At 40.1% G+C, this 25,000-nt stretch overlaps 1 protein-coding gene and 1 long non-coding RNA gene across 3 annotated transcripts in view; both read right to left on the reverse strand.

Moving 5' to 3' along the window:
* Window positions 1-24,420, reverse strand: part of LOC138039116 (uncharacterized) — a 24,664-nt gene extending 244 nt beyond the window's left edge. The window contains exons 1-9 of one of the 2 annotated variants that reach the window (XM_068885299.1): window positions 24,002-24,420; window positions 20,546-20,725; window positions 13,077-13,257; window positions 7,186-8,841; window positions 6,065-6,185; window positions 5,528-5,668; window positions 5,050-5,110; window positions 4,513-4,567; window positions 1-4,166 (exon numbers count right to left, since the gene is read on the reverse strand). The exon at window positions 1-4,166 is cut by the window's left edge and continues 244 nt beyond it. In XM_068885299.1, coding sequence (XP_068741400.1) covers window positions 4,088-4,166; window positions 4,513-4,567; window positions 5,050-5,110; window positions 5,528-5,668; window positions 6,065-6,185; window positions 7,186-8,841; window positions 13,077-13,257; window positions 20,546-20,725; window positions 24,002-24,377 — 2,850 coding nt within the window. In that variant the 5' untranslated portion in view covers window positions 24,378-24,420 and the 3' untranslated portion in view covers window positions 1-4,087. Of the gene's footprint in view, window positions 4,167-4,512; window positions 4,568-5,049; window positions 5,111-5,527; window positions 5,669-6,064; window positions 6,186-7,185; window positions 8,842-13,076; window positions 13,258-20,545; window positions 20,726-23,675; window positions 23,774-24,001 lie in introns of those variants that run through there. The other variant, XM_068885300.1, reaches the window with a different exon arrangement.
* Window positions 16,239-18,834, reverse strand: LOC138039117 (uncharacterized). Its single transcript, XR_011130366.1, has 2 exons — window positions 18,466-18,834; window positions 16,239-17,666 (listed from the first exon to the last, which is right to left on the reverse strand). It is a non-coding gene; the product is annotated as an uncharacterized lncRNA (long non-coding RNA).
* Window positions 24,421-25,000: the final 580 nt, after the last annotated feature.

Here is a 25,000-nt window from a genome sequence, read left to right on the forward strand (position 1 = left end):
AACCTCTTTGAATAATCACCCTCCAAACTCGTTCAATAACCTGTATTTTCAATGAACTGAGTTATTCTTGAAAAGGAAATTTGAATCAATATTATATCTTATTATTCTCTGAACTATTTAAAACATACCAAAGACCAGCTAAAGTCAAAACTAAAAAAAACAAAAACAACAAACGAGATTATTTTAAAATAAGCATTATAATATATCCATCAGAAAAACAGAATCCCAGGTGGTTGTTGTATTGGTGGCGGAAAAATGTATGTTTGTTTTGTTTTGCTTAAAGCAGCTGTGTTACGAAACGTTTCCAAATCCATCGACTGCATGGGAACTGACAACCAAATCAAGCGAAACGTAAAAATAACTATGTACTTTTATTACATACGAGGCAAAATTACTGAATGCTGATTGGCTGAGATGGAGAGCATTTTTCTTAAGGACGGTGCCTACTAATTCCAAGGTATTTTTGCCCCGGTTTATGATTATGCAGGAAATGTAGTTCTTAACAAGTGTCATTGAAATCCAAAAAGGAAATTGGGAGTAACCACGCATTTTTCAAAGATGATTGATGAATAATATTTGTAAAAAGCTTTAAAATTAATAATTATCCGTGACAGTGAAAGCGGGTTGCACAGTCGGTTAGTGCGCGGCCTTGGTGCATAAGGTCCCGAGTTCGATCCCCCGGATCTCACATCTTTGTTTCGACTTCTTTCCTTTCAGTGTAGCCTAAGTAGCTTTAAATACCCTTAAAACGGAGCACTGATGGAAAGAGGGGGGTAAAATGAGCGCACCGTCGGCTTCCTGGGAGAGTACTTTACAAAGCCATGTATGGCGTTCTTTCCCAAATTAAAGCTCAAATATCTCTCAAAAATGCATGGTTACCCCCCATTTTGTTTTTGGATACCAAGAGTAATTACTAAGATCTACTTTCTCCGGATAGTTTTAAACCGCGCAAAAATATCACTGTCTTGGTAAGCATCACCGATAGGAAACCCGAGTATCTCGAGATGCGCAGAACGTATGCGCATTAACAATTGTAGGCACCGTCCTTAAGGCGATTCCTCAGAAAAAAAAGTTGCAGAAAAATTTTCTTGAAACTTTTCCTGAGTGTTCTCTACTAATCCCTGTTTTTGAGAAGTAAAGTAAAAAGATAAGTCACCGTGCTTGCTTACGAGATACAATGGGCTAATCTTACCCCAGTGATGCCTGTTCTGATACTACTCACGCGCGTCATTTCATCGGCTCAGGGTATATTTTGCGGTGGCTAAACGAGAGGGTTTTTAACAACACCTGATAGGTAGAAAGTCTTCAGCACATGGAACACTGTCTTACTATAGTTTATGGAAAAATCATTCAACTTAAAACGACGTCGACTCAAAACCTTTCTCGAGTCGTTGTTTTCCGGATCATAATTGACACTTCTGGGTAAGAAGCTTTGTGTACGTTTTTAGCTATATCTTTTTTACCTTCCCATAATTTTTAATTTTTTTATTTATTTAAAGGGGATAATTATGCAATTAAAATAATAGGTCACCTTGCTCGTTTAAAAGTAAAACACTATCGTACCTGTCTATCTCGATTATCGTAGATCGAAACAACAAAATTCGCCATATTCACGGAATGCGCGCTTTTATTCGCAGAATTATGGGTCACTCACAACTTCCCTCACGTGTTTTGAGAACTGTTTCAATGTGTATGACCAATTTATAAATATTGACACACCATATGCGCAGTGCGATACTGAGGAATCACCTTAATCACCAGGGCACTTCGGGCAAGCAAGAAGACATGATTACTTGATCCTGATTGGTTAACAGTTGCTTATCCAGATCAAGCAAAGTTACAAGAGAATCATCTTCTTTCAGATTCTGACTCTGATTAAACTACTCTCAGTCCACACATTAAGCGCAATTTCTGTTGGAAGCCACGATTAATGGAATTGGACGTTAACCGAATCAAAGCGTGTTAAGTTGATTGTCATTTGTTCGGCTTACCTCAATAATTTTGCCCTTTATGTGATAAACGTGTAATCGCAATGTGCCCTCGTGCAATTAAGGTTTAATTTCACTTCCCCTTGTATTTTCAAAGTTGTCCAAATTGCTCGGTTATAACTATGAAAATACGCGTGAAATTAATCCTTAATTGCCCTCGGGTACATACGATTATATATACTAATCATACGAATTACAATTTCCTCGATTGCGACTGGTTTAAGAAACCCCTATTTTCCACTTATTCACTTGCCAAGTTGCTATCGGACAGTTCAATAAGGCAATCACATTCAAAGTTATACTTTATATCAACCAATCACAACCTTGGTTTCAATCACCATAGAAGCAATGTACACTCCTAAATTACATGGGCTTGCTTTCTTTCTTTCAGAGCGATATCAAACAATTTACGCCTACTTTGTCAGTCTTTAAATGTAAACTTCCCTATCTTTCATAACTTGGTCCTTCTGCTTTTCTCGGAAATTGTAATTTTTATGATTAATTGGTAAGAGGACTTCGTGTCATCCAATTCGGGCTTTAATCTCACTTGTGATAAACAAATTGGACTCCCGCTCGCAGTCGTCCGATTTTGTTATCACTCGTATGATTACAGACCGAATTGGACTCCGCTCAGTTCACTCCTATTACCATTACAAAACAACGAAGGAAGATTTGAATAAAACAACGAATACAAAAGAAGCCAGGGATGGGCAAAATTGAAGAAGATTAAAAGGAGAGTTTCACGTCTCTGCGCATGGGCAAACTGTCACGTCAGCCCATTTAATTCCATTGTTATTGAAACAATCGAAAGCACTGATGCAGGAAACGGAAACAATCCCATAGTAATTGATTACTCATTGGAATTACTTTTGTAATCATTTCCTTTGTGTTATGAACCTACTGCACGTGCGTAGAATAAATTTTCGACCCGTACAATAAATTCGAGATCAAAACTAAATTCGATATTTTCTGTGTATTTTCTGCAGTGTCTTCCACCAAATTTGGGCCTTAGTCATTCAGTGTATTTGCTTTAATACTCTCTGTGTTTAATAAGCATCATCTGGTTCAGTAAGAATTACAACTGCTAGCGGTAAAGCTTGGACATGCGCAAAACCGTGAAGCTGTCCCTTTAAATGGATTGCAATTGGGGTTCTTGAACACTGTTCAGCTTAGTTATCTCTGTTGCTTTTAACTGACTTCAATTCTGTATTCTTCTGTAACAGGGGCAAGTAACGGAGAGGATTTAAGTCGTCAAACTTCACAGTCATTTTTTGCTCTTTGTTACCTTGAAAAAATGTCAAAACATCGGCTCTCCAAAACAAGCGGTTGACAGTTTCACAAATGGCTTTTCGGGCCCGAAAAGCTTTCGGGACGTTCGAGGAAACGGGCCCCTGGCCTTTAAATGAAAGTGAGGCTGGTGTTGCCCTTGTTATGATACAGACCTCCCTCCTTTTCTTATCTTAATGATGTTGTTGTCCTGCTAATTAGTAAGAATTTACATAAGAAAAGTAGTGAGGTTTCTATCACAACAAGGTCAACTCCAGCCTCACTTTCATTCACAGGCCAGGTAACTAAGCACATAACTTAATATGGACTATTGGCTAATTTTACCAAAAAGTGCGAGGAAAACACGAAGCTGTACTATACAAAAATGTTTCGTCGCCATAACCTCTGATTCGAACAGGACCAGAATTAACCGAAGGCAACCGTGTTTGATGGGCACAACAAGTGCTGCTCAGAAAGAAAGAACGAGATATGGGCAATAGGCCATTTTCGAAATATCAAATATTCGGCTTGATAGTGAGGCAGTGAAGACAAAAACAATAGAAGCACGTTGGAATGAATGCGATCATCCACTCTCCTTTGTCTTTGTCCTCTAAACCTCTCTTTCAAGCTGAATTTTAATATATCGAAAACGGCCTATTAGGAGGACCAGTTCATCGCCGGTCTTATTGGCTTGCTACAGTTCGGAATTTAAATGGAAACTTGGCACTTCGAATTACAGATAATTCAAGTCAATTTTAAGCCTCGGTGCGTATTTCGCTTTACAGATTTTTAACTCCCCTAAATTTGCCAAATTAAGAAGAGCAGTGTGATAGCTAATTGATTGAGCTTATTGAAGACCGATCGTCTTCTTTCCCCACGAGTCTTTTAAGTCGTTCAAGATGATGGTACGCCCTGCCGAAGGAAAAATGATAGCTTTATTTAGAGCGAGTTGTGATGCTCCGACTGAAATGCACATAAGTGGCCGGAATTATAATCAATGACTGTACATCCACTCCAAACCGTGTTTTTAGAGGCCAAATCTGTAGTAAAGACTGAACCTTTATTAATTAAAAAGGAATAGTGAAAAAAGCTGGAGGCTAAAAAAAAAACCCGTAGTTTTCTAATTTCTATTTTTCAGTGATGGCAAATTTTTAAACAAGGAAAACTCAGATAGATCAAGATCACAATAACAAGCGAGAAATTAAGTAAACACAAAACTGTGAAAGAAATACATACGAGCGAGGGGGATTTTTGTTACCTCTGTAAAGACATTTCTCCTCCACGTACGTCAAGATCTCTTTCAGATTGATCATCTGTAAAAGGAAAGGGAACATAAGCCAAGAGCTATTAGAGCACACCTTTCTGAGGATGCTCCTTCAGAAATATAAGGACACCTTCAGCGTGAATCGCGGGAAACCAGTATCATTTACAATAATCTAATGTAGAAGAACGGGAAAATTAGCAACACTGTTTCGTTGCTACGTTAGAAAGGTTCTTATAAAGATCATTTGCAGACCGTTCTTAAGGAAATTTTCCTCGGAAAACGGGAATTTGCTAGATTTCCCTACTTTCTCTTAGCTAACTCCTTTGCCAAAGCACGTTTGACCGAGTTCATGTCTGCCTCCTCTTCAAAGCGAATCTAAGTGCGAAGTTTGAATTATTTTTCATTCATATGTAAAGTAGAACTAATAACCATAAAAAAAAAAAAACTACGCACTTAGACTGGCTTTGAAGAGGAGGATGATGAACTCGGAAATGGCCTATTAACGTAAATTAAAAACGAAGTAAATCTCACCTGTCATCAAAGAACTCCTCCTCAGCTCCTCTCTCGACTTGAGACCCACATTTGGTGAAGGCTGGAAAGAGACGTTAGTATTTTCAATACCCTATGCATCAAATGCGCGCTCGACTTCGGATCGAGTGGTCCGGGTCCGGGCCCTGGCCGGGGACATTGTGTTGTGTTCTTGGGCAAGACACTTTACACTCATGGTGCCTCTCTCCACCCAGGTGCATAAATGAATACCGGCGAATTTAATGCCGGGCGTAACCCTGCGATGCACTAGCATCCCATCCAGGGGGGAGTAGAAATACTCCTAGTCGCTTCATACTACAGAAACCGGGATAAAATCCGGCCTAATGGGCCAATTGGCTCGTAAGCAGACTTAATGCTTTATGCATCAAATATTTCGTATGGAACTGAGCAGCTGGAAGAACTTGTTCTGACGCTACGGAATAAAAACTAAACATTTAAAAGACTACAAACGAGCCATTACCTTATAATAATCTCCATTGTCGAGTGCTTCGTGATGAGCAATGTCCTGCATTGTAAAAAGCATTTGTTTCAAGGCCTCAACAGGACCTGGGGCGGCTTCCTTTCCACTAAGTCTTGCAGAAGGTGACGAAACATCTCGTTTCTAAAAGTAAATTAATAAATAATGATAAATAATAATAATGGACGAAGAGGCACGAAAAAGCCAATTACAACAAGAGTCGATTCAGGTCTGTAGTAACACACAGGTAAGCATAATTTTAATTGATAACTGTGGATAAAATACTTATAATTAAAGAATAACCAACAACGAAAACTTTGCCAAAACCTTCCACAGAGGCGTAATCGGACGAACAGTCTTGTACTTGATGTAAGTTGCATGATTTGTTTACGGTTAGGGTTCGCTTTCACAAAGCACAAGACCGTGTGTCTACCACTTGGGAAAAGGGGACCAGTTAAAACTTGTGGAGGGCTCAACGACAATAAAACCAAGTGTAGAAGAGACAAGGTAAATAGACTAAAACGATAAATGCAAACCTACCGCTACTTTTGAATCGTTTTCGACGCTCAAACAATCTTCCAGAAACGAAGATATGATGCCTGACTTAGGACTTGAGAATCGCTTTTTGATGAAACTGTCTGGAGCTTTCGTGTCCTCATCTCTAATGATAAACAAAGGAAAAAAAGCCATCCATATAAGAGGGTTCTGAGGGATGACCTTCGCAGAATACGGACTGTAATGGAGTCCAGTGGCATGACCTTATAGGGAAGACATGAAAGAATGCGGAATGAAATATTTTTTTGAGATTTCAGTTTAGGTCAATGCATCGCAGTGTCGAACGTTACCGTTGAGCAGTAGAAAAAATCCAGGCTTGAAAGGGACTGGAACCCACGACTTCTGCGACACCGGTGCATTGCTCTACTAACTGAGCCAGAAAAAAAAAATCATCTTCTTGGAAGTTTGTTTTCCGGATGTAATAGCGAGCTTTAGATTGGAGTACGTAAACCATTACTATAGTTGAATTTCCGGCTCACAATGCGAGCAACAGGTTCGCAGCACAAAATTCTTCTTTCTGCGCGTACCCAGAAAACCAAAAACTCATACTAGTTATGTTATTGTTGCTCCAATCTGAAGTTCATCATTCCCCGCTCAAAAAAGAGAAAGCTGCCAAAATGACTTAATAACTCAAGGCATTTCTGTGAGGCAGAATTGGTGTAGTTTGTCATGAGATGAGATGAACCACTAAAACGTAATTGGATCCCAGTATCGTCGTCGTCGTAAAAGTGTTCAATTTCGCAATGTTTCGCAATGTGCGCCGATGCATGGCAGTTGCGTTTAATTAAGTACGTTCGTGTCATTAAGTGGGACGGCCCTTATTAAGGTGACTTGACGATTCTAAGTAATCGATTGAATAGGAGAGGGCACTTAGTAAGAACGGACAATCGCGAGACAAGATACACGTGTACCGGGCCTCGACTTTATCGTTTTCTAAGACCAGTCTTCTATGTTGATTTGATATACAGTATAATAGTAAAAAAGTAGAAAAGGCTTTCAAAAGACGAAGTAGGAAGTCTAGAAAAACCCCCATGAACCGAAACCATGCCGAAGAAAATACCCTTTCGTCCACTATATTATTTAAAGTCGATGTATAAGATACTTACAATTTCCACAGAAGAAATTTCTCAGGCAATTCATCACGCACTGCAGCGTGAGGGTTTGTCGATGCAAACACGCTGGTCGGTGAAAACTTGTCATCATTTTGTATCAGATTAACACGACGCGGGCTTAATGGCTGTTTCCCGGGAGAAGCCACACTAGGCTCGGTTTCCATTTCAGATTCAACCAATGTATCACTATCGGAAACAGTTGTCAGAGATGGGCTGGCATCAAATACAGGCATGGGAGGCCGGGTAATAAGGTTTTCGGTGTCGACAGTGTTAACACTCAAGACGTCATCATCGAGACTCCGTCGTGAATGCCTCGGCCTTGTCGCTGAGCTAATAGCAATGCGTCGTAAATCCGGGACCGTCTTACTTCTTTTATGAGAGAACCTTTTAGCACTGGGTCTTGGTGCAGGAGGAGGCTTGCCGTACACTGCATTTTGTGCAGATTTTAAAAGCCTCGCGTCCCTGGATCGGTAGCTTGAACTCGCAAACACTTGCTTAGGAGTTGATTGATACTTCCCAGCTTTCCTTTCAAGGAACGGCTTTCTTTCCTCGGAATGTTCTACTCCTCGTTCTCTAAATTTATTGTCGCGCGTGACCCCGCTAGAACGATACTGCTTGTCCAATGAGCTCTGAGCTTTGAACAGTTGACTACCAGCATTCACCATCGGCGTTGATTGGTATTGAGGTTGAGACTGAGAAAATTCGGCAGTTGTATCGTGTGATGGTGAACTTTGAATTAGAGTTTTCCATGGGTACATTGTATTGGGGTCTCGATAAGTCTTTTCCATTTTAATTCCTGTCGGTGACTTTCGCATGACTCTATCTGTATCGTCAGATTCAAAATCAGTTTCCTCTCTCCGAGCTAGTGAATCTATTTTCTCCTTTCTGTGATCATGTGAAAGTGATTTACTAGAATAAACGTTTCTTCTTGAGTCCTTTGTTGAAGACACTTGTCCAGCAGGCGTTTGTGAATACTGTGTTAAAGTACGCGGCGAAAGATATGCTTGTTTTGGTGGTGAAGCGCTTTTTAGTCTAAGGTCATCTGGTATTCTGTATCTCTCATTCTGAGCTGGAATGCTGTATCTTGTGGGCAACGTAGCGAAAATGCTACCATCAGGCAAAGAATCTCTCGTAGAACGTGCTGAGACTGGAGTCTTTCTTTTATCTATTGAAGGTTCCTCGATCTGCTCACCCTCCCTCGCAGAAAAACGCAAAGCTGTCGCTGGAGAATAAGTTATATTTTTGGACCCTCCCGGTGAAACTGCTGCATGTTCCTTTGTTTTGATCCGGCCTGTGCTTTTTCTTAGTTTCTTTGTTGACTCCTTTTTAAGACGCGCAACTCTCTTGTCTTGATACAAAGAGTCATGAAAGTTCCCTCCCATGTTTACTGGATGAGGACCATAAACCGATTGTGAAACCAACATGTCAGTGTCCGTGCTGGCCGCGTCATTCCAATCGACACTGTCTGTTCTACTCTCTGGCATTTGTGCCCGAGATTGCACATGATAACCATTAGAGGAAGCACCCCATCTGGATTGTAGATCAGATACTTTGACAGCTGGAGTGGATCTTGATGATCGCAAATATGATTCTCTTCTTGGCTTTGACTCTGAAGTGGATGAGGTGCTAGAGGAGTAATTCTTATCATGCCTAGCAAAAAACACACACGTTAACTTTCCGGCCATGACTAAATTCAGTGGTCTTCAGAGTAGACTCATGACGTCGAACAACTGCACCAAAATTATACAGTAAGGATGGGTGGTTAAGGCTAAGGTGAACAAAAGACTTCAAATACTGCGTTTTTTTATGTTCACGTGAGATAAGCCCATCACAATTAAACGTACGCCCTTTAGGATCCCACACGTAGGAGTGGCCCAATCCACTATATATTTGAGTCAACCTTTGCGCATATATTTATTTCTATTTTTGAAACTAACCTTTCATCAGGAGACCGACATTTACATCATAATACATCAGTTTGCACAATTTGCATACATTGTTTTTGCTATTTTTGTCTTCGTTTAACAACTTTATTCTGATTGGCCATTATAAACAGTGCGTGCACGGCAGCAATAACAATAGAAAGATACGCGCAAAGGTTGACTCAAAGGATTGGTATGGAAGAGGCAAGAAGGTCCTACTCATAGCGGGCTACTGACGCCCTTCATGCGGGAAAGCTACAATAAGAAAACGCTAGCCTGACCAGTTATTCCACTAGCCCCGGGCTATCGGACAGCACTTTTGTCGCGCCCTGCCTCAGGCTCGGATTGGTTGATATTCTTACAAACAGGTAAATCATATATAATTAGTTCGTTTGAATGGTAATACCGAGGGTATGCGTGATTGCTAATTTGTCACTGGTCTCTTTTGTAATTATCAATTTGACGCGTTTGTCAGCTATGGTTGGCGAAATGGTGCAAAATTCACAAAGTTTATATTCATTCACATTCACGGCTGTTATTGTTATTCACGAATATATTTATTCACATTCAAGAAATATATTTGTTTACATCTAACGTCATATTTCTTCTTCAAGAATATATTTACTCACATTTACGGGATGTATTCATTCACATTCAACGTCTTATATCCGTTCACATTCACGATCTAAATATTCATTCAACACAGTGCAACATTCATTCAACATTTTCTGCGCACTCCCTATGCGCATCATTAGGTCCCGGCTCCCAGCGAGCTCTCCTTTTTCCTTCGATCAGCGGATGGCATTTGAACAAGTGACATTTCTTTATCTGGCAAGATGGCGACTCAGCCGAATGGTCGTCCGGATGATGAATTGGAGAGTACTATCAGGCGTTGTGTTCGTGAAGAAATGAGATCTTTCAGAGGTGGAGCACAAAGTCGTATGGATTGGACACGACATCTAATTCAAGAAGCTACGACTTCAGTGGTTCGCGAGATCGAAACGAATATGAATGTGGCTAGAGTAAACAGCGTACCGAATGGCGGGAAACGAAAATTACCTGGCCATCCATTTCGACCGTCTGTGTTCGGTTCAAGCAAACGAAAAAAAGGCGTAAAGGAGCAACCCTCCAAATGAAAGTGTTCATCTTATTGACTGTCTTGAGAAAGAAAGCAACGACGAAGAGACGGAAGAGGAAAGAGATTCATTTTCTTTTAGTGAGCGACATATTGTTATTAAAGGAGAGTTTGACCTTACACCAGGACGCTCTGAAGACGAAATACGCAATGAACTAGTGGATTTGGCCCTCTTCTTTCTTCCATTGCCTCCCACACCCTCACGTTTTCACCCCATGATCACTTCGCACCCTCGATGGCCACTCAAACCTTTGTGTCGCTGTGAGGAACAAATCTAGGACAGTGTCACTTCTGTTATTAGTAGAACATTTCAAGGAAACAATCAAGCGAGAAAAACCATCGATTCCTCCATGTATGACAAAACCCCATGTCACCAGGCTATGGTGTCCATCAATATGCCATAAGCTATTTGGACTAGCCACAGAATATGCTGTCCTAGAAATAACGACCTCCCAGCGGATTCTAGAGTTTCCAGGGTCAACGTGGGCAATACTCTCCCTATTGATCGATCCCGTCGAACTCTGAGACCTAATGATCGAAGATGTCCGGACACCAAGGAATACCCAACCAAAGTCCCATGATCACTCATGAAACGTTCTACGAGATTGTCTAGTTGCGCATCCGAAATCATGGAGAAGCCTGTCATCTCCTCTAGTCCATACTCCGCAATACGACGTCTCGATATCCACCGTGAAACAAGAAGCATTTGAGCTATTTTAGTTCACGTGAAACCCACGTGATCTTAGGTGCAGAAGAACTTCCTCCGATAATAAATACCTAGGTCGCCCGACGCTTCCAGATCGAAAGACCTCAGGGCTGTTCAAAGAAAACACTGCAAGGCTTGTGCAGTTTGAGTCTTGTCGTATCCATTGTCCATGCAAAAGACGTATATTTCCCAGTATTTCATTCAGTACAGCGCTATTGATAGTGGCGAAAGGCAAAACTTGCTCGAGAGCTACTGAGATAATCGAGCCTTATTTGGATGTTCTCTCTCACTCCTACTCCCGCAGTGTTCCATTCCCGTTCGCACTCTTGTAAGAGATCGAGAGCTGCAAAAAAAAGATCTTGCCAGTGTAACAATTGTGTTTGGGGTCTTTGGTCTACCACTAAACTGGGCCTTCCTTCGTCTGCCATTTGCGTTCAGAAAATGTTGAATGAATATTGCACCGTGTTGAATGAATATTTGGATCGTGAATGTGAACGGATATAAGACGTTGAATGTGAATGAATACATCCCGTAAATGTGAGTAAATGTATTCGTGAATAAGAAATATGACGTTAGATGTAAACAAATATATTTCTTGAATGTAAACTTAGTTGTTGAATGTGAATAAATATATTCGTGAATAACAATAAATGAATATAAACTTTGTGAATTTTGCACCATTTCGCCAACCATAGTCAGCTGGCGTCTGCATGAAAGTGAGATTCAATTTCCAAGGTAACCAGAAGTTTTTCTCTTCTCGCCGCTTTACGACTCGTCTTAGTCGGTTCGCGGATCTCTCGCGGCTGAAGAAAACCTCTGGGAACAGGGTAGTCAACGACAAGTCGGTCGGTACAACAACAAAGTATTTTCGGTTACAACAAACATTAATTTTCCAGTCATGCTGTAAAAGCCGATTTTGAAGCGGCTTATAATATACAATAAATCTAAACTCAGTCACTCACAAAAACATGTTGTGCAAGCAACGGCAGAAGCGCTTCTATTACCGCGCCGGTAGAGAGCATGGTTGGTCTGTTGCTGGAGTTGACTCTGCGCCAAAGTTGACTCTACCCCAATGTATGATATATAGTAACACAACTGAATTAAAAGCCATTTTTAATTATACTAGTTATAGCTGTCGCTAAAGTGCCAACGAGCCAAGCTTGCGTGATCTGGCGCCTGGCGGCTGCAAACATCACGCGGCGTACTCGTGCGGCACTCTCATTGGTTATCGCTCGGTCAACATTTCATCGCTTTGGTCTACATTACAGCTTTTGGTCTACATTACACTCAAATTTGAAGCGCTTCTGAGATTTCGTCCGCCTAAAAATCTTCTCGCGGCTCTATAAGCTGCCGCCTCGCCAGGCCTTCTGTCTTCAGAAGGCCTGACTCGTTGGCAATTAACGGGAATAAATTTTTACGGTTTTAATTTTGGTGTTTTTTTTTCCAGGCTGAAACTTATTTTTCTGGATCAAGAACCATCCACAAAAATTAAACCCCGCAAAATAAAAGAGCTACACGATAGGCCAATAACGCTGATTAGTGTCTCCCTTCCATGCTCCGAGGGCTGGATCGTGACAGAGAAGCCGCAACGTAAACTACCTTGGCGCACAACCTATTGAAAAAGTTCATGTAACACCGTTTACCACAGTGTTATGTGAAATTGGAAAAGATAATTTTTTCAATCGCTTGGTCACTAGCTATTAATTATATAAATACAAGCTGTTTCGAAAAACAAGGGTTGAATACCATGTTTCTATGGAAACTTCTTTTAATGAACAAGCACTCGGGCCTTCAAAGGTAAATTGAGCCTAAGAAGTGCTGTCAGTCAGAGCATTACATCAACAAAACGTACACTATAGACCTCTCTGCACTTTCCGACCTTGTTTGGAGAGCAAATACGCGCTACAAAATATACCTGTCCATCATAAACTGGATTGAAATATTATCACGTCATAGTGTTGATTACAAACCGGTTTGAACGAAGCTTTACTCATTTTGTATTAATTTTTTGGTTTAGTTTTCTTAGTCTGAACGACAAAAAAACAATCTTGAAGTACTTCAACGTGTTTATGGTTTTCTTAGTTTGAAATCTGCATGATGCAAATACTTGACAGTGTAATACCTTGGAACGCCCTTTTTGTGTCTGGTGGAGTGATCCAGATCCTCAACCCAGCTTGGATACTCCTTACCAAGTCCAGATACCCAGCTTGGGTATTCTGTACTACCATCATCACGCAAACGACCAGTCTTTATTGGTGCAGATTTTGGTGGAGACCTGTATGCCCGCATGCTAGAATAGGGCCCTATTAAGAAAAAGATCAATGTTGCGCACATCATCCTCTTCATAATCTACAAATTCATCACTATCACCAAACACAAGAGAAAGATCAGCACTTTCCTTCCTAAAAGGACCACTTACAGATAATCCCTACCCCCAAATTTCACACTTCCAATTTCAAGCATGATTTTGAGAAAAAAAAAGTTTTTCCAAGACGTTCTTGTTGCCATTCCTGTCGTCGTTACTAAGGCCCGGTTCAGACGCCGTACTTCACATGAGCCGAATCGAATTCATTGAATTAAGTTCATGTGAAGTACGGTGTCTGAATCAATTCAGAACGACCGGTTTAAAGGGACACGGTCACGGTCTGCGCATGCTCGTGCAGGTGATCGAAACTTGAAAAAGTCAGCCTGACTTTTTCAAGTTACTAGCAATCACAAATTCAAAATGGCGTCTAGCGGAGGATCCGGACATGTCGGTAAACGCATCAACTCAGGGCGGAAACGAAAGGTCGAAGACAGAGGGGAATTTGCTTCAGATGAAGATAGCATTTGCTTTAGATAAACTTGATTTAATGCAAAATATATGCAGAATTCTTCAACTTACCGATATTTCCATAATGGCGGTCGAGCGTGACAAGTCTCGGAGAGAGTGAATGCTACTGCGCATGTCAAACCGTGACAGTGTCCCTTTAATTCGGATCGGCTAAGCAATTTTTCCCGCCTAGCTTAGTCGGGAATTACGGCTGTGGAGCAGCTTTGATTCAGACGCCGTACTTCACACGAGCCGAATCAAATGCAGAAATTATTACAACTTTGCAGTTTTCTTCAGTCATAGTATGCCTCTGTGAATTAATTTCGGCGCAATTAAGTTCGGTGTCTGAATCAATTTAGCCGGGATTCATTAATTTAGGTCGTTCTAAATTCGAATTCTATTCGGCAGATGTGAAGTACGGCGTCTGAACCGAGCCTAAAGCTCCTTATTATAATGGGGTGAGTGGGGAAAGCGGGAATTGTCCCAACAGTTTTGATAAGGATTGTCTGAGAAAAGAATTTCTTGATAATTGGTCTCAAGACCAGCAAGGTTCATTGAATCTCATTACAGAAGTGATTATCGATGAATATTCACCCCGACTTCGTCTCGGTGAATATTCACCGATAATCACTTCGCCTTCGGCGAATAATTGTTAAATATCGCTCTGGTGAAGAGGTGGTGTAAGGCCGGAAAGATTGTGAAAAACGTGGGTCGCGTTACAGTGAGCAGTCAAACGTTATCAGCCACAGTTCTCGGCTATTTAAAGAAAGATATTTAGGTATAGAAATCACTTTTCAAAAACGACTGTACAAAAATCATAATGGCTCTTTCTTTTCTATTCATACAAGCGCCTTTTGACTTTAAAATATCACCGGGTGTGTATTTTACAACAGTGCTCCTCCTAGAAACAGTAAAAGAGCTAATTGGATGTTAACTTATTACTATTCAATGCTGGAACACTGTTGAAAAACGCATTCATTAAGCGGTTTTTTGTTCAGAAACGAACGCCAATTAAGGGTCAGAGAAAGTGTATATAATAAAACACGCCACATGTCCTGGTAGCTACATCAAAAGCACATTCAACGAGAAAATGTGTCAACCAAAGGCTTGGGTCACGCACTAACCATTCTCTTTTGCATGACACTGATTATTATCAGCAAGATGACGCGCCGCAAATTTGGCGAAGAAAAATCTACAGAGACATGAATGTGGCTCTTTACCTCATACTATTTTATTGTCTACGCGATTTGTTGTCTTTCAACTTGTTGGGAGTCGATTTGTTCATATAGCGTACTCTGTTTGTTACAGTACTGTACGTGTAAAATGTTCTTCATTTTATATCTGCTTCAGCAAAAGATTGTGCAAAAAATAACAAAATCTAAATGATAATGTACATACTCTTGTATTTTTTTTGTTCAGTATTTTATAATACTATTTATATATAATATAATAACTATGATGAATGACACTAATGAATGTTTTTTTCTTCCTATTGTTTATTCAAAAAATACCAACATTTGTCAGTTCACGTTAATGATTGACCATTTTGATTAAACGATTGTATGAAGGTGCAATTGATGGTGCGTCTCTATGCAAATTGCATTATTGTATGTCTCTAATACGCCAGTGATTGTCATACTATGCAATTGATTTTCTAATGGAGTGAATGATTAACCATTGCGCCTGATCCAGATGATCATGACTAAAACACCACACGAGTACATACGGGTAACATACGAGTAACATACGAGTAACATACGGAACATACAGATACATACGAATACATACGACTAACATACGAGTAACATACGACTAACATACGAGTAACATACGGATACATACGACTAACACACGGATACATACGACTAACATACGGATACATACCAATACATGCCAGTAATACGAGTGTTTTCCTCATAAATGAAGCTCTAATTATAAGCCTTGCAAGCATTTTTGCACGTCAGCAAACACGTTCCCGGTTCAGTTTGAGGGAAGGGGGATGTTGATCACCCCCCCCCCCCCAAGGCTTTCGTTAAATTTAGTCACAGTAAAACAATATATTTTGGATGTCGCTGACGTCGTATGACGTCATCAGATCCGCCATCTTGATTTCACCATTTCACCTTAGTTGCCTTTTTTAATGGCAAAAAAATCAGTGCGAAATCAAGCCAGAAAGCTTAAATGTAACCATGTACATGTAAAAATGTATCGATTTTGCAACTTCGTGTTGAGAAACTAGAAGAATTATGTTTAAAATGTCGAATTTTGGGAACAGTTGACACATTAAAAAATCCGCAAGCAATAAACAAACAGCTGCTTAAAGGTTCAGCAACAGAGTAAATCTCCACACACACACACACTTCATATCAGAGGTCCAAGGGGTATGTATTTTTCGCATCGAGATATCAGGAATTACAAAGCTATTAAAGCCGTCAAAAGCTCTTAACAATTCAAGAAATATTGAAACGTTCCTTGCAACACCAAAGAACTAAATATTTATTGACGGTATGTAAACCCTGTTGTATTGATTGGCAATCAAAGTTTCACTTAACCTGCAAAACTAGACAATAGAACAAAACATTTTGTCTTTACTCTGTATGTCAGACAACTGAACCTGGAAACTGCTAACTTTAACTGCAACTGTAACTGTAACTGCTAATGACAACAAACAATAACTCCGAAAAGTTATTTAAGTATTGAAACGATATTTTAGCTATAAATGTAAATATTTAAAAATTAAAATGAAGTCAGTGGAATTAAGTCTTCAAAAGTCTGAAATACAAACTGAATTGGAAATAAAAAATTATTAAGACAACTCAGTGATACTGTAACTGAAACTGTAACTGCTTAATGCACACAACTACTACATATATTACTTTGGTCATAAAGCGATCCTCAAATAGTAGACACACTCGGAAAACAATATTTCACACGTGGTTTCAGGGCTGTAAGCCGATCTTCACCTAGAGTCCGCACTTAAATTCTTTAGCTAACTATATACAAACGTTGTTATAATAAAAAGAACTTCTGAGTATGGACATTTTAAGTCCTATGCATACATTTCTATTGCGAGCATCACAACTCCTTAATTGAAGGTTAAACGTTCAGTCCTGCGTATACTTAACATTTCCTCTTTTGGCACAGGATTTCTGAAACAGGCAACCTACGACTATAACTGCCAACGGTAACAAAACACTGCTCATTCTAGCTCTTACTCAATATTTCAGTTACATATTAATATTTCAATATTTAAATTAAGAGAGTGAAATGAAACCTGGAATCGACATAAAAATAGGAAATAAACTTGGAAAGTGAGTTCGAGGCGATTTTCCGATATTAAAGTACCCGAGAATTGGTGTGCCATACATGTTCACTATGCAACGATACAAGAGGAGATTTGCAACGAACCTTGCATCACATCACATCTACCTAAAAATGTTCAACGTACATTCCTGCGTTTATAATTACGCTTTCTTGTTCTGGGGTCAGTTTTAGTTGCGCGGAACAGCACACTTTCCCGTCGAAGAAGGGATCTTTTCCGCTAATATGACCGATATTACAATGCTAGTACGTATGGGTAAAGCCAGAGTTAAATTGAATGTTCCCATCCAGGTCTTTTCCTCTGATTCGCCTGTCAGTGTGGCGTATAACCACGTTATGAGGCTCTTGTCGATATTTATCGGCAAAGTCCTGGTTGCAACCGTAGCACTTTTTGGCTGAGTTCGGAAGGAGGCAGACTTCATACTGATAGGGTGACCAACCAGAATGCCACGCCTGTTGTGGGGCCAAAAGGGAAGCTGAGCTAAGTTGTTGAGACTGTTGGGGTAAATTTGTTGACATCGGGACCTTAAAACTGAGGTTGTGCGAAGGAAGCCGGGACCTGTTGTTGTTGTGGAATTGCTGTTGACGGAAACGAACTAAATTGTGGTTGTTGCGGTTGATAGAATGTAGCACTCACAGGCGGAATACTTTGGTGCCTTAAAGCCATTTGTTTGGCATGCTCCCCCCCCCCCCCCCCGCACAAAAAAAATACCATCAGTCCCCTACCTTATGAAAAGTGAACGGTTCCTTTGTATGTACTTTTTCGTCCATGTTTGGTTAAAGTCGGACGAATGCCTTCAAGCTTACCAATGACTAGAGTGTGTGCTGATGTGAAATGACATGCATGGCGCAAAAAGGCACCGTTCGGTACTATTACATTGCGTATCCTTACTGCGCGGAATTTTATCCTTTATTAAGGCGCCCATACACAGAAAATTGCGCATTTTTTTCTGGGCGGCATGGCAGAAGCCTGGCCTGGCAGTCATAATCAACTACGAAAGCAACTTGTAACATCAACAGTTAAAATTTAACTGCTTCATTTGCACTGCTTTGGCCTGTAATGCATGTAATGCCTATATCTACCGTTAAATACCAAAATACGTTTACAATGCTATGTTTAAGTGGTTTTGAACTATATTCTCGTTGGGTGCCCCTGACCGTACGTCCGAAGAATTATTTTTTCCTGATATTCTAACAACACACTTTTAAACGACAAATATAAACAGACATATAAGACTAAATAGCTACTGATTGTGTCATTCTGTGACTATTCAGTTGGCAAACCTTTGGTTTGCAAAACATGTGCTTTTATCTTTCATGTTACAAAACTAAAGCAGATTTTTGGTATCATCTGCGGTAGCAAAAACACTTCACTTACCACTGTTAGTTACATCTATATCACGGTTCCTTTCTCAAATGTGTCATCTGTAAATCAGTATTATGCTCTTCAATCTGTTCAGTGCACGGTAAAGATCGATCGCGTGAAGACCATCCACTGCGCGACAGGCTATTTTTTGCGCACATCAGATTACCAGGCATGACCCCAGGCCACCAGTTTAATATCAAATATCTTTGCTCTTGTAACGCAAACTTTCCTTAGTCGGGGAAGTAATGCGTAATATTTTACTTAAGTTGTCGTTACTTTGCATAAAAATTTACTGGTATGAATTTTACTCGTATATTTTCGTATTTTTTTACTCGTATGTATCCGTATGTTAGTCGTATGTATCCGTATGTTAGTCGTATGTATCCGTATGTTACTCGTATGTTAGTCGTATGTTACTCGTATGTGTCCGTATGTTCCGTATGTTACTCGTATGTTACTCGTATGTTACCCGTATGTACTCGTGTGGCGTTTTAGTCATGATCCAGATTGAAAGTATATTTGTTACCTGTGATTGTCCAAAGGTGAAATTGTTTATCCGTTTATGCTATTGAACGTTAATACATATGCAAATTGCGTTATTGAAAGTTCGTTCGCGTTAATGAAGTTCATGGAAGTACTAATAAACGTATATTTGCCGTATAGTTTCAACTGTTGACGTAAATGAATGTATATTTTGCGTAAATGAACTTATCCGCTGGCGGATAGTGCTATCCATCGTGGGGATTGTAGTTCCAGTCCAATACTGAGAATACGGATATGGTTTATTGAAGCATTTGAGTCTATTCGAATCTACCAATCAGTGCAACGTGACCGCTTAAGGCAGCTCGGAACGACCAAAAGCACTCATTGATAGATTCGAATACCGGTAGACTCAAATGCTTCGAATTCCTTTGGTCTGGTTTCTTGCATCGGTTGCCCTTGGATCGCCTTTCCCGGTGAATTTTCGAAAGATGAAGGTCAAATTCGGTGAAGTTATGGGGACATCCCTAATCGATTGGATGCGGGTGTTTTTAAGGTGAGAATTTCACTGGTTTGGCGTCAGTTCCAGCTTGAACAAGACGAGGTCATCGGCCGGCGACTCTGTGTTGCCTGTCTTGTCAATTTTGACTCTCTTACCGGTGGTCGAGAAAAGATCTCGCAAAATGATGCCTAAAACAGCTCGGAACGACCAAAAAACATAACACAGGACTCGGTTGACACTTTTGTTTGATTTTTCATTGAATAACTTGCTTTCAAACTTTATTGCCGAGCAAATCGCAACCGCCGTAATTCAGATCGATAAAGCGGGTGCTCATCCTGTGGTTGAACTGACCCCACGGACAAACACGCCATTTGCCTCGTGAGTTCTCGCAAATAGCGTGATGTTTTCTCGCACGCAGTGGAGAGATAAGTGTTGAAGTGATCGGTCGAAGAATGTTTAATCTTGATTTACTGAAGGTTTTTACTATTATTTGTGACCCTATACCAGCCAGTTTAATCCCTCTGAAAGCAATGGCCTCGGACAGTGTAGAAGCCGCACCCACGATTTTGAGCCCAATATTTCGGCAAAAAGATGAGACTTATACACGAGTTTTACGGTATTTTGTCAAAAGGCCGGACGATTTAACTCCTAAATGCAACGCTCTTTTGGGGCAAAAGCTCGGCTAACAACACCTAAGTTCACTCCAAAAACTACCCTCTCCTTAAGGGGAAAAGGTGAAAGGAGAAGCTTCCCCTTTACAGGGGGAAGAGTTTTATGAGAGAGGTAAGAATTTAAAAGAGAGAGATCTCTTTCCCTTATAAAGCAACCACCTCTAGACTTAACTCCGTCTAGTGCATTATGATTTTACTTACTCATTTCACAAATGGGAAGCTGTGGGGGCAAAAAAAGTTATGATCAAATTTCCCTGTTTTGTTGCAACATGACTGGAACATTATAAATTAACTAGACTTGGACCAATCTCAAGCTTTATCAAGCTTCTAGTTTGGGAAGACAATGCACACATTTGTGAAACCTACACTGTAATATTGCACCCCGATCAGAAATACTCAATACTCCTAGAATAATAAAAGTTTTCAAATAAATGTATACCTGGACTAGAGGTGTGGCTTCCTTTGAAGCTACTCAAAAGGACTTCTGTTTCTACAGTGCCAGCATTGCTATCAAGGTCAACCACAGATGAACTAGGAGAGGGGAGAGTGGAGAGCTCATGGTCTTTACTACCTTGGGAATGAAATCCATGTATGTAGTTTGGATTCATATTCCCTTCATCTGCAAATAGACAGGTAAAAAAAAAAGCAATTTGGATATTTTCATCAAAACAATAATTAACCGCTGTAATAAATAAAGCTACTTGATTGTGTTTTTCAGAGTATGAGTGACAGTCGGGGCCTGAGATGGTTTTGGACAAAGCAACGGTATCTCGCAAATTGGTTTCATATTCATAGAAAATACATAATACTGATCAATCAAATGTATGTACAGCTTCTTGGGGAGAGGTTGTTAGTACATACCCAAAGGACCTTAAAAAGATGACCAAAAAGGTATTGTGGGTAGTTACATGTAGACAGTACAGTGTAGCAAGGATGAGATTGTGTTTAAAGAAATTTAAGTATCATTAAGATAAAATAAATAATATTGATCCTATCCTAAAATAGCTTTCTAGATCATTACATGCATTTTTAATTTTTTTTCAATTACAACAGCCTTTCTTGTTACAGTTGTGTTTCTGAAAAGATACAATTTTAAACTCTGATGAGGTCACAAATTAGCGACCAGCGAATGTCCTCAAAATTCACCTGTCATACATAATACATACATGTACATACATACATAGCTAATTGACTGCTCCCCATAGGAGCTTTTCATGGCCAAATATGAAACAAAACAAAACAACGTAACAGAACAACAACAACAACAACTGTTAAGAATCCCGACTGGCCGGAGGCAAACAAGTTGGCTATCTACAAGTGCAGCTGGGACGTTGAACCACAGAGTACCATCAAATTAAACGAGTGGTCAGAGCGGGTCTTGGACCTGCGATATCCGGATCTCAAGGCAAGCGCCCTAACCACTGGGCCACACTGCCACTGCCTCATTTGTTTCCATGGATTTTATCACTGAAACTGCAGACTGACTTTACTATCTGTCTTTTCATTCCCTAGTAACCACAATCAGTGACAAAAGTCTTGGGACACTCACCATTTGAAGTTAGTTTTCTAATACTGAGTTTGAAAAATTGCCCCCTCCCCCCCAGAGCAATGTTGCCAATAGTGAACATACATTTCCTTGTCTATTTCAACATTGATTGGGGGGAGGGGGGACTTGTATTTTGAAGCTTTCAGAGGAATTTTGACAGTTATGCTTAGTTTCTGACGTCTGAGAGGTTTTCAGGCCCAATCTGACACTAAGCGTCCCAACTACTTTTGCCACTGATTGCAATCAGTGACAAAAGTCTTGGGACACTCACCATTTGAAGTTAGTTTTCTAATACTGAGTTTGAAAAATTGCCCCCTCCCCCCCAGAGCAATGTTGCCAATAGTGAACATACATTTCCTTGTCTATTTCAACATTGATTGGGGGGAGGGGGGACTTGTATTTTGAAGCTTTCAGAGGAATTTTGACAGTTATGCTTAGTTTCTGACGTCTGAGAGGTTTTCAGGCCCATTCTGACACTAAGCGTCCCAACTACTTTTGCCACTGATTGCAGTTGCAAATTTTGGAAATTAGAGGGACCTTATAACTAACTTATTTAGAACATGGTTTGAAGGAAAGGGTTACATACCTAGATAGAATTTGATCGTCTGGGTGAAAATAGTCCTGAGAAGGACTGTTGGTAGTGAATGATGCGTCAACAACCTGAGCGGAAGTCATCTTCAGAGTCAAGTGACCGTTGGAAATTCAAACAAATATAGTGATGCTCTGGTCTGTAATGTGATTGGTTGTGAGGATACTCATTGTGACTGGTGAGTGGTGCATTATGATCTGGTTTGTAAGTGAAGGTCGCACTAGGTTTGTAAGCTGTGACAAAAAAGTGTTATGTTAAGGTTTTCCATTAAGTAGTCATTTGCAAGGTGCAAGTAGAGGTTGGCAATGGTTTTAAGTTAATGCAGTTTGTTCTAGGTTTGTATACCAGCTTTAGAGTGTAAGGCACTGGTAAGAGTTCGTATAGTAGGTTAAGCACTTAGCAGAGTCCCAATCACAACACATTTATGTACCAGAGCATTACAGTAAAGTTCTACATTCATTTGAATTTCCAACCATCACTTGACTCTGAAGATGACTTCCACTCAGGTTGGCAGGCTGGCACACATATTTCAACAAAACGGCTTATGGCTTTTTCTTGCTACTTCTTTAAAGCAATGTTTAATCAAAATGAAGAGTAGTATTTATATTAGAGTTGGTTTGTGAAATATCAATATAATCAGGGTCCTAGAAAGTTTTATTATTATTGGCAGCAGCCTATAGTCTTGGCTGACAACAGTTGCATGTATCTCCGCTTTGATTACAGTTCCGGATACTAGTCACAAAAACCTCCTCCAAAAATTGTTTATTGTAAAGGAGGAGGTTGCTTAATGCACACTCTTAGTCTTTGAATATTTGAAGTGCTTCTCAAATGTTGAACGTTGGCAAGAGTAAAATATAAGCTAACGTGATTGTATTCAAAGCATAAAATTGACATAATGAAGGTAATTAACAACGGCATCCAAGGCGCACAATCATAAACCTTAAACGAATGAGGGTGTTCAAAATTGTACAAATTTTCTGCGATCGTAGTAGAAAACATTAAATTAAAGTTGTCGTAGATATCATATGTAAATGATCAAACTGGTAAAATGTGACATTTAATTAAGTTTGCTGATCTTCAATGATCTCAGTGTTGATAGCGACTCTTCAGGTTTTCAGCGTCTTCACTAAATTATTTATGATGCCTTCGTTTATTATTTTAACATATAGATATTTCGCCGAAGCAGAAGTTTAGAAGACACTAGCACTTCTTCCGTTCCTTTTTCTTAGTTCAAATCGATACTTTCCTAACAAACGACGGTAATTCACAAGCGTATTAAAGAATAACGAAGGCTTAGTAGGTTTTCAAAGATTCTTGCTCGGTTTGTTTACATCAGAGATAACCGCAAATTTAGGAATAAGTTAATTTCGAGATGGGCACCCGCTGTCCACGTACAACCACAAATGACAAAACATTGAAAAGAAATCAACTTGCCTCTTAAAGTACTTTCCGTAGACTCGATTTAAACCGTGATTTTCCCTCTGACAACAGCATATATGTTTTTGTTTTGGATGGCAAATAACGTCGACGGCACATCTGAAGGAATTCCAATTAAAATTTAAAAAGTGACCGAATGCAATCGGTTGCCTAGGACGCGAGTGGTTGCGAACCATGGTTTCCATGTTCGAATTCATTCACCATGTACTATCTATCGGTAAATTGCTTGGCGAAGCAAAGCATGTATTGTAACATTTAAAGGCGTTTTTACCACATTTTTGACTGGAGATCAACTACGGCAAAACGTTGGAAAGTTGGCTTACCTGAACCACTGGATGAAAGCTGTTGCGCTCTTCGATATCCGAAAGGTGTCACTTTGCTCGACAGCTCCTTCGCGTAGGTTTCGTTGACCCACTCTAACAGCTCGTCAACTTTTTTAGCTGGAGATTTACTTGAAGGACTTCTCATTCGTCTTTCTAGAGAATCCATGAAGTAAAATTTCGGCGATGGAGAGAGCAAATCTGAAGGACGCCGTCGGTAGGATGTTAGGTTAGCTCGGCCTCCCTCGAACTCAGCAATGTAAGCTTCTAAGGCGTGTGTAGCGGATTTATAAACGGTTTCATCGAATTGTAATCGGCTTTTAAAATCTGGACCTGGATAACGTTTTGTCTCAGGAAGGTCGCGGGGAGATAAATTCATGTGACTCTGAATCAAATGCGATCATGAATGACAGCTTGCTTCGAAGTCGTTAGGATTCGAATGATGGCGGTAAAACAAACTTTGCTACGCATGTGCTGCCGCGCGCGATCACATTACGCGCGTGCACTTCGCAAGTGGATATTTAACATTGCGTTAAGCGTTGCTAAATTAAAAATGTTTTCGTCGGAATGCCAAATTTCTCTTTGAATAAAGCAAAAAGGAGAAAAAAAAAAATTTTTGTGGAAAGTTTGGATCAATTCCGACGTTTAGAAGTACGCGAAAAGGCAAGAAATGTTTTTGTGATGAGCCTGCGTCTGTCTGACAACAAGGTATTACACAACATCGCATCAGTTCTCATCAAGTTTTTTTCGATGTCGCTCGGATTTGCTCGCTTTTGCCGCTCGTATTTCGTACTTCCAAATTTTTGGAGTTGAAGGAATTTAATAAAACAATTATTCCATTCGCGCTTGTTGGATATGAGACTGGTTATAGCCAACTCGGCGCTACGCGCCTCGTTGGCTATTTACCATCTCATATCCAACGCGCGCTTATGGAATAATTGTTAATTATTCGCCGAAGGCGAAGTGATATCGGTGAATATTCACCGAGACGAAGTCGAGGTG

Source organism: Montipora capricornis, chromosome 2 (assembly GCF_036669925.1).
Source record: "Montipora capricornis isolate CH-2021 chromosome 2, ASM3666992v2, whole genome shotgun sequence".
Taxonomy (NCBI): Eukaryota; Metazoa; Cnidaria; class Anthozoa; order Scleractinia; family Acroporidae; genus Montipora; species Montipora capricornis.